The sequence below is a fragment of the Dendrobium catenatum genome, unplaced genomic scaffold (genome assembly GCF_001605985.2).
Source record: "Dendrobium catenatum unplaced genomic scaffold, ASM160598v2 fragScaff_scaffold_1567, whole genome shotgun sequence".
In the NCBI taxonomy this organism is placed as follows: Eukaryota; Viridiplantae; Streptophyta; class Magnoliopsida; order Asparagales; family Orchidaceae; genus Dendrobium; species Dendrobium catenatum.
The window spans coordinates 250,132-269,113 of record NW_021320029.1 but is presented as its reverse complement, the minus strand read 5'-3'; the positions used below and the strand labels follow the sequence as shown (position 1 = coordinate 269,113).

At 33.0% G+C, this 18,982-nt stretch overlaps 1 protein-coding gene across 1 annotated transcript; it reads right to left on the bottom strand.

The window, feature by feature from the left end:
- Window positions 1–3,780: 3,780 nt before the first annotated feature.
- On the bottom strand, window positions 3,781–18,982 carry LOC110102915 (probable cytochrome P450 313a4). Its single transcript, XM_020831429.2, has 7 exons — window positions 18,529–18,982; window positions 15,395–15,594; window positions 14,387–14,986; window positions 12,858–13,005; window positions 9,588–9,737; window positions 6,686–6,849; window positions 3,781–4,340 (listed from the first exon to the last, which is right to left on the bottom strand). Exons 1-7 carry the CDS (start codon window positions 18,944–18,946, stop codon window positions 4,230–4,232), a joined length of 1,791 nt encoding a protein of 596 aa, XP_020687088.1. The 5' UTR covers window positions 18,947–18,982; the 3' UTR covers window positions 3,781–4,229.

Below are 18,982 nucleotides of genomic sequence, written 5' to 3'. Positions count from 1 at the left end.
TTCTTGTTCATTTTTTTCATTAAATAATAATATCACTAATTAGTTTTAAGGTGGTTAGCAAATAAAATAGTAATTATGGTCGTGGTAAATGAAGGCGTCCCATTGTAATAATATATGAGCTATGATAACTAATGGGATATTAAAAAAATAGTTTTTATATAGTAAAAAAGTGCAAATATGATGAATATATAAATAAGATACACTTAGACATTAAGTGATGCAGATTGACTGAGGAGGGGTGATCATTATGGATGTAAACGAATCGAGTCGAATAAATGGCATTATCGAGCTGAGCTCGTTTAGCTCACCCTGAGCTTGAACTCAACTTGTTGTAAAAAATTTAAGCTCGAGCTCGGCTCGATTACTCTACTAGTTTCAAAAGCTCAAATTCGGCTTGTTTATGAAGCTCAAATTTTGTTGTTTTAACTTTAAATTTAAGGATTTTTTTTAATGTTACTTGTTCAAATTAAAAAATCAAATCAAAGCAAAACCAAACAAAAGCTATACTATTCAAATATATCAGTACATTTACACCAATTCAAAAAAATATAATTTGAAATATTATAATTTTTAACAAAGTTAGTTCACAAATTGCAAAAATCTTCATATGATGATCTATGAAATATTTCATATGTTGCAATCTTGAAGTCATTCCTCATTAGAACCATTGAACTTTAAAGCAAACCTTAAAAATTAAGAGCAAAGAACTATTTTAGAATATAAATGCCATAATATGATAAATGAGAATTTCTATCTCATGCTTTAACCACAAATTTTTGGGAATAACTCCAACTTTAAACTCAAAAAAACAAATTACATCACAAGAATCAGTACGATTCATAGGCAAATTTCTCCCTAGGTCCAAAAGCGACCATCCATCATCTAATGGTTTCCAAGATCGAAAAAAACAAAGTAGTATCTGCCCCCAAATATATTGTACGGCCATCCAACTACGGTTGTCAAACCCATCAATGTAAGAATGCAAATAATTCATCATCATTCATCTGTCGGGGTTCAAACTTTCTCCATAAAATTTCTCCAACAGCAGAAATCCACAATACCAACAACAGAATAACCAACAGCAGAAGAGGAATCAAGCGCATTATCCAGAATACCAACATTATTATATACCAATAGGAAAAAAAAAAAAAAAAAGCAATGCCAGATAAAGGAACCCTTCGACCAATTAAGAAGAAAAATCAGTTAAAGCTGATGCTTTAAATAAAGCGATTTTAAGCCACATAAACAGCTAGATGCCATAGATAACCCTTATGAAGTTAGGAACACCACACCCAGATAATTTAATTTATGATGCATATGTATGGTACATATATACATATATATAAAGCATTACTTTCATGAAGCAATGCCTCCTAATAACTAAACAATGATATCAATCAAAACAAAGTTCACATGACAGAGGAAAGCATCAACGCATAATTACCTTCATAAGCAAACTAATAGCACCTAATGATTCTATCGAATGACCATATGTATGCTAAATCATCAAAGATACTAATCTTTCATCCCCAAAACCTAAGGACCAAGTTAGTGGTTGTATGTTCAAGTCAGCAACAACAAGGCATCAGACCTTGTAATATAAAAAACATAACAGTAACATGAACCAGATTCGAATAGAGAGGGCACTCAAGGGAGAGCCAACATTAGCTACTGAATTGAGCTCTTGAACTTTAACAACATTAAAATACAAATGTTTGGACTCAGAGCAAAAACAATCAATCATGTATAATCAGCAAAGCGCACCTCATCGCCTTAGTTACCAAACAACCTTTCAAGGGGAGTAGATATGGTTATTAAGGGAACAACATTATCGTCAATGGCAAAGAATAGAATCCCACCAGAACTTAAAATATATATAATCGAATGACAGCTATAACCAAAATCGAAAGGCAGCATCACCAAGACAACTAAATAACATAAAATCAGGAGTCACAGAGAACTAAAATTTCTAAATCCTATCAAAGAAAACAACATTAAAGAAGCCATCGAACAAAGAGGAGAGAGCCCTTCATCACTAAGGCATTTTTTCTCTTATAACACTGGAGGAAAACTTACCTAGTGAAATAACTGTGATTCCTTCAGGATAAGTTGGAGCTCCTTATATTTTCTTACCCAAGGATGCCTTCAGCATCTTCCAAAGAAGATGGTTGTTGCACTCGCACATGTCGTCACTCTAGGGCACGGGAAGATGTTTCTTGTAGGATTGCAGCCATCACAGATCGCAAGCTCTCAAGAATCTCATAAGTCATAATACAACTAGGGTGTCGAAGGCTTGAAGCGAAACCCAATATTATATGGGAGTTCGACAAAGTTATTTTATTATCTTTTTTTTAATCAAGTCACTTGATGAGTTTAAAAGTCGAGTCGAGCTTAGCGTGAAATTGAACTCAAATAATATATGAGCTTGATTGAAAGCTCGAATTCAAATTCGAAACTCAATAAGCTCGATTCGTGAGTTTGTTAACGAGCTGAGTTAGAGCTGACTCGCGAGCCAACTTGACTCACTTGCACCCCTAATCTGGATGAAGATACCATAGATTGATTAAATGCTTTAGTAGTGAAGGGAAGCACAACTTTTTAGCGGGGCCACGCATCGATGCAACCTTTATCAAACCATGCATGAGGATATCATTGTTGTAATTGGAGTATAGGAACTTGACATGAAAAAAAAAAAAAAAAGGAAACCAACAAGAATTCAATGAAAATATTATTATTCTTACAAAATTGAGAACTAATATGTGTCATATTGGGCACTCAAATTATTTTTTAAGGAAGAAGAGACTTACTAAACTAATGTGAGTGATGGGTAGTCTGGTATTATTGCCAATATGCAGACCTTATTGACAAGACAATTAGCATTTATCAAAGTATTGAGGTAAAGTGAATCATTTAATTATTGTAGGAACAACCATGTTTGTTATATTGTTTAGTGTGGCAATTGTAATGATTAATTATTCTGAGCGGACGCCAAACACTGTCTGAAGACCAATCAGAATGCGCCACAGAATAATTTCTCAATTGTAAGAGGGCTTATGCTGATTTGATCTACTACTACCAAGATTTGAAGCAAGTTGGTTGCTGCCTTGCATTAGATTTGAGATGTGCTTGAAAGCTTATGATATTTTCATATAACACTTCAAATGTAATGGGATAGCAAAATTAGGCTTCATTTGGGGCAACTTTTTTATTGTTTTCTAAAGTAACTTTTAAATAAATAATTTTTTGAGCTAGAAATTTTATATTAGAAAATTGTTTTATAAAGAAACAAGAAAGCCATGTCAAATGAAACCTAACATCTTACAATTTATTGTCAAGGCTACCAAGGATTTTAAAGGCAAGGGTCATCTTCATCAACACAACTAAGGAGGTTGTATCTAGTAAGGTTGACATATACTTGGAAGCACCATGAAAAAAAGTTTGGGTTGTAAGTTTCATAATAAAGTTGGTGCTAATGGAGATGAGTGTTGGTCTTTTGGTAAGTGGATTGATGTGTTAGAAACATGTAGGTTGAAAGAAGTGTTCATGATTGATAAATAATAGAAAGATATAGTTAATATTATCGTTGTTAGGTCCCAAATTCTGGATGAAAAAAGTGGAGGATGAGTTATTTAATCGACAACCAGCGTAAAACTTATCGAATAATCATGATATGAATTCTTTATAATTACATTTTCAGTATAAAAAAAAGAAATAAGAAAACTACATATTTGTAAACACTTATGATACTTTATATTTCTTAATATAAACTAGATATTATCATCTAGAAACTACTAACACTGCTATAGTAGATGCTCAATGAGACAAACAACCATTCAACTTATTCTATACAAAAAGTCTTATTTTTCTATCCATTCCACCATACTATGTTCTTGACTTGAACTAAATATACATATTTATAAGTTTTTGAAGTTTGGAATCACACAAAGGCCAAAGCCATAAACTTTTACAACAAACTCCTATGGAGGAAAAACACTTGGAAATCCAAAAACAAGCATTCCTCTTGGTGTAACAGCTTCCAACAACTTCCATGTTCTTAGGAAGGAACGGAAAAGATCTCTGGGAGCTGTTAAAAACTTGGGAGGAGAAACAGTCAAAAGCATAATCAAACAAGTTCCTTTCAGTCTGGTTTGTCCATGTAGAGGACACCACAATGCGCCTGCAAATTTTCTTATCTGATTATTTGATCTATTTTTGAGAATATGAGATGTTCAAGTCTTGTTTCTTTTGATGAAGACAATATTAGGGCTGGGGTGAAGCTGAACACAGCATCCATCTAATCTGGCCTTGGGATCATTGTCAGATCCAGGATGAAGCCTTATCTGCATGTAATAATGAAATAAATAATAAGGATAGGAACAGATATTATAGAATTTCAGAAGAGCATTTGTCTGTGAATGATATAAAACCATATAGCCTAGCAGGATTTATATGATCGTTATCATTATCACTAGAACAAAATTAGGTTTCGTTTAGGACGGTTTTCTTATTGCTTCTTAAAGCAGCTTCCTGGTACAAAAAAATTAATTTTTGTACTAAGAAGTTGCTTTAAGAAGCAGAAAGAAAGACGTACCAAAGTTGGTGAACACTTATTTGCCAGCTCCAATTTAAGCTGTGTTTGGGTTGATTTCGTTCATCAAATAAAAATTGAAAATAAGCTATGAGAATAGAAATGAAAACCTAAAAAAAAAATAAAATATGGGAGCCTGTGAGTTTTTGTAGAAAAAAGGCTCATGGGTTGCAAATGAGTTTACATTGTGAAATACTAAGTGGATCACCAAAGAGATCTAAGCAAGATTAATATGCTAAAACATGTCATAGATTATCAAGAGACTTTTGTTCCAATTATAAAGATATGTATATATATATATATATTTGAAGATTTTTCCAAGATATATTTAAAAAGTATATTATCTCTGGCAGCTAATTATGACAAACAATTTGATGGCAAAAATACATTCCACCAAGAAGGCCATGAAGAAGAGATTTATATGAAGCTTCTAGTTGAATTTGGAAGGGATTTTGCTATAAATCATGTAAGCTAAAAAAGATATCATATAGGTTGAAAGTCTTTGAGGGCATGGTTTGTCTGGTTTGCAAAGGAGATGCTAGCCACGAGATACAAGCAAACTCATAGAGATCATACAATGTTCATCAGACACTCAAACTCAAGGTAAGTCACGATCCTTTTGGTCTATGTTGATCATATAACTATAACTAGGGAAGTTAAAAATGAAAAAAAAAAATTATGCAATATTTTGGTAAAAAAATTGAGCTTAAAGACGTAGGAAAATAAAATAACTTTCTAGAAGTTGAACTCGCACACTTCAATAAATCTTCACCTCTATACAAAATCAGGTCAGTAACCTCTAGAAAGAAATTAAAAAAATGGTGAGTAAACTACCAAGTACACTAAATCTCGATCACAAAACTTGGAGAAGCTAAGGTGGACAAGAATCAATATTAAATGCCTAGTCGAAAGACTTATTTATATCTCCCAACAATATCAGATAAAAATTATGATATTACTGTGATCAACCACTCTATGCATTATCCAACGAATATCTTCATACAGGCTATAAATCAAGTATTAAAGTATCTAAAAGAAACTCTATGGATGAGAATATTGTTCCAAAGAATCGCAAGTCTAGTACTTAACAAGTGTAGAAATGCTGATTATGCTTGGTCTAGTGAATAGAAGAAAAACTTCTAGATATTGCACCTTTCTTCATGGGTTTGAATATAGAGAAGTAAAAAAGTAAAATGTAGTGGCAAGATCAAGTCTTAAAGCAAAGTTTCGAGTAAGAGCATAAGATGTTTGTGAAACCAATTTGATTTCAATTAATTCCCGAGGAATTGAAGATTTTGTGGGCAGCCCAATGAGACTTTACTGCAACAATAAACCTCCAATCAACACAGCTCATAATCTAATGCATCATGGTCAAGCAAAGCACATATAACAGAAGACCTATGCTTCATTAAAGAAAAACTAGATGGTTACGTGATTGCACAGCCTATATATCAATTGACTGGCAAATTGCAAATAATAAGCCTACAATGAAGTGTTTTAAACAATTCTATCCAAGCTAGCAATGGAAAACATCTATTCACCACCTTCATAGGGATTGTTGGAAATGTGCAGTGCATTGAAGGAATTAAAAAATGATTGTATATAGATGTTAAGAAAATTACCATGTTTAAATGTAATTTTTGGCCAAGAGCAACCAGGGGCGGATCCAGCTTCTTTTTTTAGGGTGGGCAAAAAATGTTTTTTGGTAGGGGATGGAAAAAAATGATTAGGATTGATAAAATTATGGCAAAAAATTTTTTTGAGAGGGGGCAAAATACCCAAAATATTCTAAAAAATACCCTCTAAAATTAAAAAAAAAAAATTTTGAGGGTGGGCATTTGCCCCCCCTCACTAATATGGGGATCCGCCCATGAGAGCAACACATATATATATAGTGCAAGCTAGTTTTCTTTTCAGAGAAGAGACTTTATAATATTGAAATGCACCTACTATCCTCATCAATGAGAAAAGAATTAAAATTTTCTAGCCTTTTTTCTTCCACGTAATAAATAAATTCAAGTCAGCATTTGAAAAATAATTTTAGGCATCTCAATCCAAGTAAAGAAAAAAAATGACATAATGAAGCAGATAACAAACCTCATAACTATCAAGCAATGATGCAAACAATGCTGAAAGTGCGAGTATAACAAACTTCTGCCCAACACATGATCTTGCACCAGAACCAAAAGAAAGAAATGACCCATCTATTTGCAGTTCACTTGTAATTTCTTTTGAAGCCTCATGCTCATCTAACATGCCATCTATATTAAACAAAAATATCAAGATATTTGAGCAATTCAAGACGAACAAGATTATGCAAAAGTGAGTTTTAGAAACAAGTAATTAAAAACCATTCTATATCAGGGCATATAATGAAGGGATTTTTCACAGAAACCGTACATGATAGAGAGAAATAGCTCCAAGATGGCAAGATCTGCTGAGAAGTTGTTTCCATATTAATTTAACCAGGAGTAGTTCTTATATAAATCAAACAGCAAATTATCCGTGCATTTATATGGGAAATAATTTACTTTAAAACCGTAACTAAAAAGGAGATTTTCAACATGTAAAAACTTAAAATTAGAAAATTTATTTTAAATCAAGTTTTATAATTTGCAAAGTACATTCATAATTAAAAATTGAAAAGAAAAAAATATTAATTATAAAAGGAAGCAGTGAAATTAGTAAGCAAAGTAAATAATTAATTCATTCGGAGTTAGTTTATTTTTTTTCTTCTAATACTTTGTGAGAAAAAAAAAGCTTGCAGAAATTCTTTTTAGACAATTAAATTTAAGATTTTTTTTTACTTGATTTAGAATAATGGATTTTATATGTTTCCTATACTTGTTTTCATAATTAAAATAATGGATTTGCATGCGTACGGAATCAAGTGTATTTTTAAACATGATCGTTTAAATTCTAAGTCACAAGCATGGGAAGTCGAAGATAAAAAAAAACCAAAAAAAAAGAACAATATCATGGGATCCAAAAATTCATGCCAAGCTCTTCTGATATAGTTTCAAGCAAATTTTTCAGAAATCAAATTAGATTGTAATAAGACACCACACAGAGACATTGTCAAAGCTTTATAATTTCGTTCAAGATTTCTCATAGGCACAAGCCCTTATGTCCCTCCTGATGATGTGAGAGAACTTTTGATTAAGATCGACCGGTAGGCGTTAAGTGCATCACTTATAATAGCAATAATTTTGATTTCATGATAGCAAAATTTACCGCTTTTACTTTAAAGTAAATGGTGGAGGGATGATGATGAACCTGATGAATCTAGTGAAGAGTCATTTTGGGTAGTCAGCATAGGTAGTCGACTCAAACAGAATGAAAGATTATTGTCAGTAGCCACAGGTTGCATCGTCAAAGTGGACCTTGAAGACTTGAGGTAAATATTTTTTTATAAGGACAATTTAAATCATTCTTAACTAATAGAGGATTTTGTGCAGCCATGAAGGATACAAGTTGTTGAGTAAGGGTAAGAATGGTTACTGGGGCTTGGACACTCATTGGCAAGAAAAGAATGTGGAGATTTGAGTTGTTAGAAGATTGAGAAAGAGGACAACATACGCAATTGAGACAAAGTTGCTACGATTCAGAGAGGTCAGAGAGAAAGGAGAAGCACACAAGAGAGTTTAGGAGTCGTGTGATAGAACCCATTTCAAGCAAGAGAAGATGAGAGAGTGGTATGGTTGTCCCTGGTGAGAAGATCATAAGATGTGTGATGAGGGAGCTTTGGGTGCAACTAGGCTAGAACAAGTGTTTGTTGCGCATGAGAGGAAGACAGAGAGGGAGCTGCAGAGGTAGCAGGTAGATCATGATCCCCCCACAAGACTACAACGTGAGATGAGAGAAGCAGAGAGAGAGAGCATTTCACGCATGAAGGGGAAGAGAAAGTCATAAGAGACTTCGAGGGGGCTTGGTTGTATGGGTTTGGTAGAGAGAGAGGAAACATGAGATGGACAAGCGGGGCCAGGGGATTTGAAATGGAGAGATCATGGAAAAGTTGTGGGAGATGTGGGGAAAGGGGGTTAGTTACGATATTAGGGTGTACATTTTATTATAAATAAAATTAATTTTGATTATATACATATAATGGGGGGGAGAGAGAGAGAGATAACAAAAAAATATTTTGATTTTAATTGAATAAATATATTTATTTAATTATATAATAAATAAATTTTGACCAAAGATTTTATCTAATGATAAACTATATATAAAATAGAATTTTAATTTTTTAAGAGAGGAAAATTTAATAAAATGCAAGTCAATCCTCTCGCAATTTTCATCATGCATGTCACAAATTATGTCATTGCCCCATGTGCGGGTAAATTTATGTTTCTCATTTGTGGAGTGGATAAGGCAATATGGGTTTCTACTCTAACTATTTCCAGCATTTCAGATGCGTCAACACAGTTTGTTTTACGAAAGAAATAGTTTGACGAATTTGATTTATGTGATGAGTTTTAAGCTAGACTTGCGAGACATCACATCATTTGGTCATCGATCTTAATGGTTTTTTCTTGAAAATTTTAACATTCTAATTGCATCAACTCAATTCACTTGGTGATACAAGTGATATATGGACAACTCTGAACTCAATCAAAAATCATTGAATTAATTTTGTGTGATCCTACGCTTAACAACTGCTGTCAACATTGATCCTGACCAAGTTTGATTTGTATTACTTCGTGAGCGTATGCATAGGTCAATAAATAAACTATATAAATCATGAACTTATTTTCTTATACATTTGCAGTTGAAATGCATTCAAACTGTTGGAGCTGAATGTTTAAATTCACATAAAAGTATAATCAAAACATGAACTGAAGAATAGCCCACTAAAATTTCTCATGAACAAAAAAGGAAGCAGTAGAAAATCAGATTCACCACCATGAAACACAAACTAAATAGAAGCAGTGCATTTCCACATCATAGCCAAAACCCATGTCTCATTTATTCAAAATAATAAGCAATTAACTAAGACTACCTTTATGTGAGCAAGTCTTTGGTATAAAATGCTGAGGATAAAACTGATCAGCATCCTTCCCCCAGACTGAATAATCCATATGAACTAGTGGCAGAGGAACGACAATAATTGCTCCTGCTGGTACTGTTATACCGGATTTAAGTTTCAAATCTGTAAAATTAAAGAACATCAGAGCCCTGAGATTAAGGATAGATTCACAGGAATTATGCTGCACTAGCTTTGCAGTTTTTACACCTTCACAAAAAGACATTTCATTATGCAAAAATTTTTTTAGTGGAAGGAATCAAACACCTGCAGCATTGGAAATCTCAGGGAGCACCAATGGCTACAAGCATACAACAACATCATGATCATTACCCTTATCCCAACTATTTGAAATCAGCTTTATGAATCATTATTTTTGTTTGTTCCTATTAAGCGCTAAATGAGGTGTTAACCCTTTATTCATAAATTTTATTGAGTAGCTTTTTTGGGAAATTTCATGTGCAATATCTAAATCTTGCAAATTAATAATAATAACACCCAGGAGCTATTATTTGTAGTGATATGACCCAAATATTGAAGAGCACAATAAAACAATTTAATTTTTTTAATTGTTAGATTGTATCATATGTAAGTGAATGAATTTGCTTACTCATTGTTGATATTCTCGCAGAGTACTTCGACCTTATGGCTAGATGTCAGGTAAGCGCTTTCCTTTCCTTGTTAGTCATGAAATCCTCTCTGGAGCTGGTTGTTGAAGAAGCAGCTGTTTGTATATGGTTCAAGTTTCAACTTTTTGGTAAATAAGTCTTTGCTATTTATTGAAATGATTTTCTCCTTGAATTTATTTGTTTTCGTAAAATCACCAACAGTTTTGTTCCTCCCATCTTGTTTGCTTAAGCCTTAAAGCACATGAAACTAGCATCGTTTACGTGATATTAGCATTTTTGTTTAGTCTCAAACTATTGTTCTCTTACAAACATATTATTTGATGTTACCTCTATTTTCCACATTTGTTTTATAATGGATCTTTCACACGCTTGTGGAGAAGTTTAAAGCGATTTTAATACTTTTTAGTTCGATTCTGAATCTGTTTCTTCAGAAAATTTATTTATTTGGATTGAGTATGAAAAAGCATATTTTGAGCTTCTAAGCTACAAAGCAAGTATTATCATATGCTCTTGATTTTTTTTTGTTATGTAATTTATATTTTTATATTAATAATTCTATTTTTTATTTAACTGTCGATGTCAATCTAAAGTCCAAATGAAAAATGTTGAAGGTATTTTTAAAATCGACAATTCGTGCCTCCCAAAAAAAAAAGGCTCCACCATTAACTATGATGAATAACTAAAATTTTAGTAGAATGCATGCAAAACTCCACCTTTTTTCCATGCTATCTTTAAGCCCACCCTTTCCTAATCCTTTGACATTAATAATATATCTGTCCATCTAATTGTAACAATTGTTGCCTTTCGTAGCACATGTCCAAACCAGTTAAATTTATTTTCAATACTTTAACTTTAATAGATGCTATTTCAATCATTACTCTAAGATAGTAATATAATCATTCAACCTTTCATTCTTAGTTTAGCCACACATCTAAACATCCTGCTAATTGAATCCTTTAAAAACTATTTTTATATACCTTATATTCAATAAATGTTACACAAACCATTCATTAATATAGTATTATAATCATTCCTCCATCCTTTTATTTCAGATTTTGTCAAATATTCATCTTAACGTCCCCATTTTCCCCATGCTCAACTCAACTATAGTCACTTTTCCATTATCAACATTTGGATCTAACCAACACAAAAGGCCAAGCTTTACAAATTTTGTTTTAAAAGCTCCATGATATCGTCAAATTACATACTACTCCCAAGGCACTTCTTATTTTTAATCACAAGCCTAAAGTCCATGAAGTTATAACAATATCTATATATGGATACTTCTATATAATTAACTAAAGAAACTTAAAACCACTCTTAAGCATTACATTACCTTATAATAATATTAAAATATAATTATATATCACATCCACTAAAGCTGTATATGACATGCCTAGCTTTTGTTCCACTAATTCTAAACTATTTGTGTTCTAAACATTTTTACGTTATTCTAGCACTTCTCATATTTCAATGTCTCACCAATAAAAAGGACACCTCACTTTATTATATTATTCGTGGAAACCTCCATAAATAATACAAAAAATAAAGACTCAATATTGTTGATGAGTATTAACAAAAATTGGGAAGAATTGATTGAGTATTTCATTCCACTAGTTCCGTAGTATTTGTCAATCCTAGAAGAACTTCTAATATGACACGCACAAAATCAAGGACTAATAATTATAGTCACAATAGTTTATAGATTGACAAGTAGGAGGAATAATAATTATAGAATAATAACAATAGTCCACATATTAATGAATAGGCACAATAAATGCTATGTAGCAAGTTCAATCATATGATAGGAAGTACTTGAGTTCACAAGTAACTCTTAAGGACAATACTTGAGTTGGCAAGCAAACCTAGCAAGAATTGGCAAAAACAGCGAGAAATAGGGCTGATTTCAAAATGAAATCAGCAAAAACCATGCAGGAAATATAGTAGATTGGAGAAGAAACACAAGAGAAATACTTTGATTTAATCCACGAACAAGAAAAATAAAGCAAGATACAAATTTCTTCAATTCGAGAGGAAGAAATACTCTCTAAATCTCTAGCAAAGCCTAGAGCCCACACAAGAATTAATGGAGAACAATGTGTTGGAGATCGATTTTTCCACCCAAAAAAAAAAAAATCCTATTACAATTATGAACTCCTTGGTCACTCTACATGATTAGTTATAATACTAATCATGTTGAATCAACTTTCTTGTAATCTAAGCAATAAATCAAACCTAATAATAATTAATCCAAACACTAGAAAACACATCCTATTATCAAAGCATATTTTATGACAAACTAAACTAGGAAAATAGAAACTAATACAAGGAATAATATCAACACACACTCTTTGTTCCCAAAAAAAAAAGGTTTTAATATTTGTGTTAATAGAAATGCTATTAGTAAGATAGGTGGAGCAAATGATAGACCCAACCGGACTAAAACACGCACGTCAACATTCCCTTCTCAATAACTACTGTGCTTGCAGGTGCAAAGTTGATATGCTGCAGCATACTTGGAAACAGGAAATCCGTGAGGATACGACAATTGTTATTTAATAATAAAAAAAAAACATAAACCTTTAACTTAAACTATCATGCACAAAGTAGTTCTTACCATGATTTAGAGAACATCTCTGAAGCAAAGGTCCAGGTGGTAGGAGGCGAGCCGATTCATACATAGTCGCCAACAAAAAATTCATCTTTTGCACATCAGACGGATCAAATTTGCTCGTTTTTTTCAAAGAAATAATTTCCCAATAAATCTACAAGGTGACAGATTCAAATAACGTATTTTTAAATGTCACAAGAGACCAAAAAACTAATAATCATTCATCCATACTAGCTAAACACAAACCAGATGCAGTTTAAAAAAAATTAAGACATCATAATGTCACATAAAAATCATTTTTGAAGCAGAAAGAGCAACCTCTAAACCATCCCAACAACAACAGACACATCCTGTTCTCATCATCATCATCCAGATTATTTTGCCACATCAGTTATGGCCTTCCATAATTCCTTCTGCACCAACAAGCACCCTGCGAGCTTTCTGAGTTTGCAATCGTCTGCTTCAACAAGCATTTTTTGGATCTTACAAGACCCTGTAGCTATGATCTCTTTAATCCATTTCATGTTCTTTAACCAGATAACAGGTTGCAATTATGTCCCGTAACCTTTCAGTGAATGTTATCAGTGTAGATAAGACCTGCTCCAGCAGGTTTTCTGCAAAGGTTACCTTCTGCAGGATTTCAGCAATTCATATCATTTTGGGATGTGCCTACCGACTTTATCTTCTGATTTTGTTGTTGAAAATTGAGACTTGTGATTAAAAAGAGACGTGACAGGCATTAAAAAAACAACTATATTGATTATTCTACTTTTACTCAACATTTACGTTCTAATTTAATGAATTTTTTTTTCAAAATCTGGTGTAGTTGGAAACTGCAGATGTCTAGGAAAAGTCATCTTCTTGTACAAGCGGAAAGCCTAGATTGTCTTTCTTTGCACTATTTATATTCTATACTTTAGTGATTAATTTGCTAATGCAACTAATTATTGCAAATATAGTTCAATTTGATTTTTTTTCAATTGCACTGTGAGTTTTCAATTGAATATGTGATTCTTTCCTGATCCTGAATTTTCATGCAAAAATTTTATTAGATGACTGCTATCATTTGCATGGATTTTACAAATTTTTAATTTTCAGCTGGATAGACAATTACTTTCTTAAAAGAGCAATAGATCCAAATGATCATGTTTAGTCCCAAGCTATGCAAAAGGTCCAATTTAGTCCCTTGTATGCTAAAGAACCAAAATAGTTCCCATGATTTAAAGTGACGGAATTTTCAATCTAAGTTCAAGCATGAGATTAAAAATGAGAATATTTTAGGAATATATATTTTCTTGTTGAAATTGCATCATGATGTTAAAAATGAGGTCTTATTTAGTCCCTCGACTAAAAAAATAGAAGCCAAAATAATCCCCACAAAGTAATTTGCTATAATCTATTTTCGAAGTACAAAAACTTAATCAAAATTATGCTAAAATGTGGATGATCCAGTGGCCGTCAACAGAAGAGATCATGTATGAAGAACATAAACAGAAATGCAAAACCAGTAAAATGAAGAAAGGAGAGGGTGTTACATTCTCTTGCAGTTCCGGATGTAGTGCAAGCCTTGTTAGAATGCTGCTAATCAAGCTTGCAGTGGTTAAAAAACCATGGAAAATCAAACCTAAGATATTATCACATTGTTCCTCGTCTGAAAAATGATGTTTTTTTGTCTTCCCATGGAACAAGCTCCCTCCAAACATTATAGCATCTATAAACACTGTGGTACCATCCTCTTTTCCAGCAACGTTTCTACTTTTCATACTTTCACCAATAATATCTTTGTTCAATTCCTTCAGCCTTGTGCATAAAAAATGGTACCTCCTATATCTCCTGCTCCAAAAAGGAGGAATCCTATACGAATCCCAGAAGCATGCCTCCTTAGCAACTGTAACAAGAAGCTCTTCATACAGACTTGCATTTGACCAGTTCAAAAAAGCATCACCAAACATTGAAGCTCCAAGGATGTAAGATGCCATGTGCTCAGAAACCTGTCTGCTATCAGGAACATCTTTAGCGATAATAGAAACAAATCTTTCCAAGACATGTTCAACAACCTTTCCAGGAACTTGATTCAATCTCTCAAGCAGATTCTTGTTCATATATACTTCCAAGGATTCCCGTGTTCTTCGGGCCTGCAATAATTTGGAAAAAATGATTCCTACAACTAAAATGGCTGTGTCAACATAGTAAATAATTAGAAATCTTGACACAGCTAAGGTTATGAAAACCAGTAAGATGACACAAATATATGCCATGAAAAACAAAGAGAAACCATAATTGCATGAAAAAGACATATGCAACATCAATCGAATGTGGACTAGTGGAATGTTATGACTCAAATAACAAAATGCCAGTCAATTCCCTCCAAAATGCTGCAGAAGCATTCTCACCATGTTCTTGATTTTTACCAGGTAGAAGGTAAAAGGGTTTCACCAAAATGATTACAGATATAAAATAGGCTGCTGTATAATATCAGATAATCATATAAATCTTATTAAAGTTTAGCTACATAATAATACCATCTAAATTGCAGCGGTTACCTTATTGAAGGAGGAGACAAAAAGTGTGGATCTACCAAAAGCAAGGCGAAATGCCCTTCCAATCAGTGGTAATTTATCCTCTGCCTTCACAAGCATTTCTTCAATCATTGCAATATCCTTCACTGAGATTAGCATCTGAGTAGGTCCCATCCATAATCTCACAATGGGTCCATACTTCTCATGCACCTTGGATAAATAACCTGAATGACAAAATTTTGAACAATAATTGAAAATAAGGAAACAAAAATAACAATTGATGAAATACAGCTCAAGGTTAGGTTTTCAAATGCAACTAATATAATGTGTAGTATGGATATACACAAACATAAATTAAAACTTCACATATTACAAGCCAGCAAATAATTCAATTAATTAATTTCAAAAAAAATAATTCAATTAACTCCTTGCTTTAAATACAAACAAGCAATACTAAAAATAGAACAAAAACCAAATAGTTAACAAAATTATCTAAAATAATCCATGAAATTCAACAAGGAATTAGAAACACAAACTCAACATTGGTAATGAAGAGTCACAATATGTGAGAATTGGACCCAGCACAAAGATCATCAGAGGGAGGCAGGCTCTAATCGAATCAAAGATTGATGATATGCATACGATGGTCTTCTTTCATGGATGGAGAAAAGATCAATGGAATGAGGGGTATAGGTATAAGAGCTCACTTATGGATTCATCTTCTTAGATTTGAGTGCCACATGCGTCTTTTGTAGATTATGCAATTTAAACGAAGGAGGTAAAGACAACAAAGATCATAATGTGATGTGGGGTTGTGGGTGTTGCGAATCTTTCGAGCAGGCGAAGAGGACAATCCTTTAAGTCTCTACAGGAGTAGGGTGAAACAGGGCGGGCTTGGTGTGGGATGTGCAACGTGCAAATGAAGCAGAAAATGGCAGCAAGAAAGCAATAAAAGCTCTCCTGTGTTGAGTTCAACGAGCATATTGAGAGTGTCTGCATGCGGGAACATGCATGTATGTCAAGAGAAGACTAGGTGAAGCGACAGATGACGTGTGTGGGAATTGAGGTGGCTAAGCGAAGCTCACGTGAGAAGCTTGGTTTTTTTTTTTTTACACTTTTTCTTCATTTTTTATAGTTAAAAATTATTTGTGATTAATTCTGTCACAATGTTATTAATTAGCCGGTTAACAAACATTAACACAAATTATTTTATTTTTTTTATAAAATATCTACATTTGAAACTACTTGTCATGAAGTTGCATAGTATCAAATTTTACGCAAAGGAATAAGACAAACATTTACCAAATAACTTATGACAAATTAATTCCATTAGGATGTTGTTAATTAGCAGGTTTTACAAAGTCTCGATCTATTTGAGTTTTTTTATGAAATCTCAGACTTTTGAAACTCCTTATGATGAACCTGCCTACTATGAAATTTAACGTATAAGAATATGACAAACTTTCAACACAAACATCATTGATATTTGATAGAGTATTATCTTTAAATTGTAAATTAAATATAGTACGATAGACCTTACAACATCATTAGACATGGAGAGGAAACAAGGTGGGGGATTTATATGAGAAATGTCACTGATTTAAAATGGGGCTTATAATATCCCTCATTGAAGAGCAATTTTTATGTAAGCATAGCTCCAAAAATTTTCTTGCACTAAGTTATTATTGTGCTTTATACTTCTTGGTATTGGTGTTGTATTAATATCAATACCAAGTCATAAGAAGCAAATTACTAACCAAAAACACAAGATTATTTTTTTCCCTAAGCTTAACTAAAATTTTCTCTTCACTGACTAGGTGGCAATTATTAATGTCCAGAGATAATGGTGCATCTTGTAATCTAATTTGATCTAACCCAAATTAAGTTTAAATCAACCTTAAAAAATTTAATCAACATCTACTATTACCCAAACACTAAAAACAAGGCAACAAAACTCATCATTATACATCGAGCATCAACTAATTTAACATATAATCAAAGGGAATACTAAGAAAGAAGCTCCTACTATTTAATCTTTGCAATAGGAACTCCTATTTTTTCAAACTATTGTTTCTCTTATACAATTGTAGTAGGTAATTTAGTCTATACAATTTCCAATAATTTTGCATAGACTCAACTCTAAATAGGGGTGTAAAAATAAGTTGAGCATGAGCAAGCTCAAATCATGTTTAGCTCAACTTGTTATCTAAACGAGTCACTTTTTTTTTTGGCCCAACAACTCATGGAGCCGAACACAAGTTGTGCACGGACATAAAGCCTACTTAAAGTTATATATAAATTATTGAATATATATTTCACCACATGTATATATAAATAATTTAAACAAATATAAATGTGTGAATAAGAATATACACAATATTTATGTATATGTATATTCATATTTTTAAGCACATAATAAAGCTGCTATCAAGCTGAAGATAATCGAACAAGGCATTGTTCATATTTGACTGAGAAAATAAATGAGCTTATAAAAATTAGTTGACCTAGAGCTAAATATCAGCTAATGATTGATCCAAACAGAATCTAACACAAACAACCTGTTTTTTTACAACCCAGACCCTAAACACTAAAACCATTAAATTACATAGCACATAAATCTTAGAAGATAATTATGAGCCAAACTCGTCTAGTAGAAGTACTATAGAAACATCTTTCAATCATTATGGGCAACATAGCATTAGCCTTCCACCAATTTTATTAGTAGCACCAAAGGAGCGCCTTTCAATCACCTGTCCCATAATAGAACCATAAATCACAGAAAGGTATATTCTTAAAATTTAATTATATCGCTGAATTAAACAACCAGAATCTCTAGAATTAGCAGGAGATAATAGATATAGTCCAAAATAAATTCGCACAAAAGCTAAAACCACATAAGCACTCAGATTAAGTGAACCAATACAAAACTCTTCTAAAGCAAAAGTAGGTGACTTTTTAAAAGCGCGAAACTAAAACAGCCACTAACTGTTGCTAATAATATAAGGATCCCAGCGCCTCTACCCATAAATACAAAATAATTCCAAATGCCTTGATGCAAATATAATCAGGAAGGCCAAAGACCTACCAACAGTAGCCAATGCAAATCTCAAACGCAAAGAAATTAAAATAACAGTAATAATACTAATAAACAGATCTACCAATCATATTTTGACCAACCGCGCGATCGGCAATAAGCTTAGAGTGGCCAAAGAAGGAAGGAGAAGGAGGGCCAGGAATTCTGCTCCCTTGACCCCATAACCTCACCAGCCTCGCAAGCTTCTGCAAAAGCAAGAAGGTAATCGAGAAAAGCCCCACCCATAGCAGCGCGTTCTTCACCCTCTCCGCGTAATCCATCATAAATCCACTATAATCGCCATCGCCGCCTCGTATAAGAAACCCTAGGAGAGTGTACGGTGCTGCAGTCTCAAAGTCCTCCATAGCCGCCTTCGAAATCCCGGCCACTGAAGGAGAAAGAGAGAGCAAGACGATTTGGTCATCGAGAGAAACAAACGTCAGGATGAGCTGCGAAATATTTTCAATGATTTGTGAAGCCCAATTTGTCAATGATGATGACATTCGAACGGCTCCGCGGCGCCAGTAACTTTATTTTCA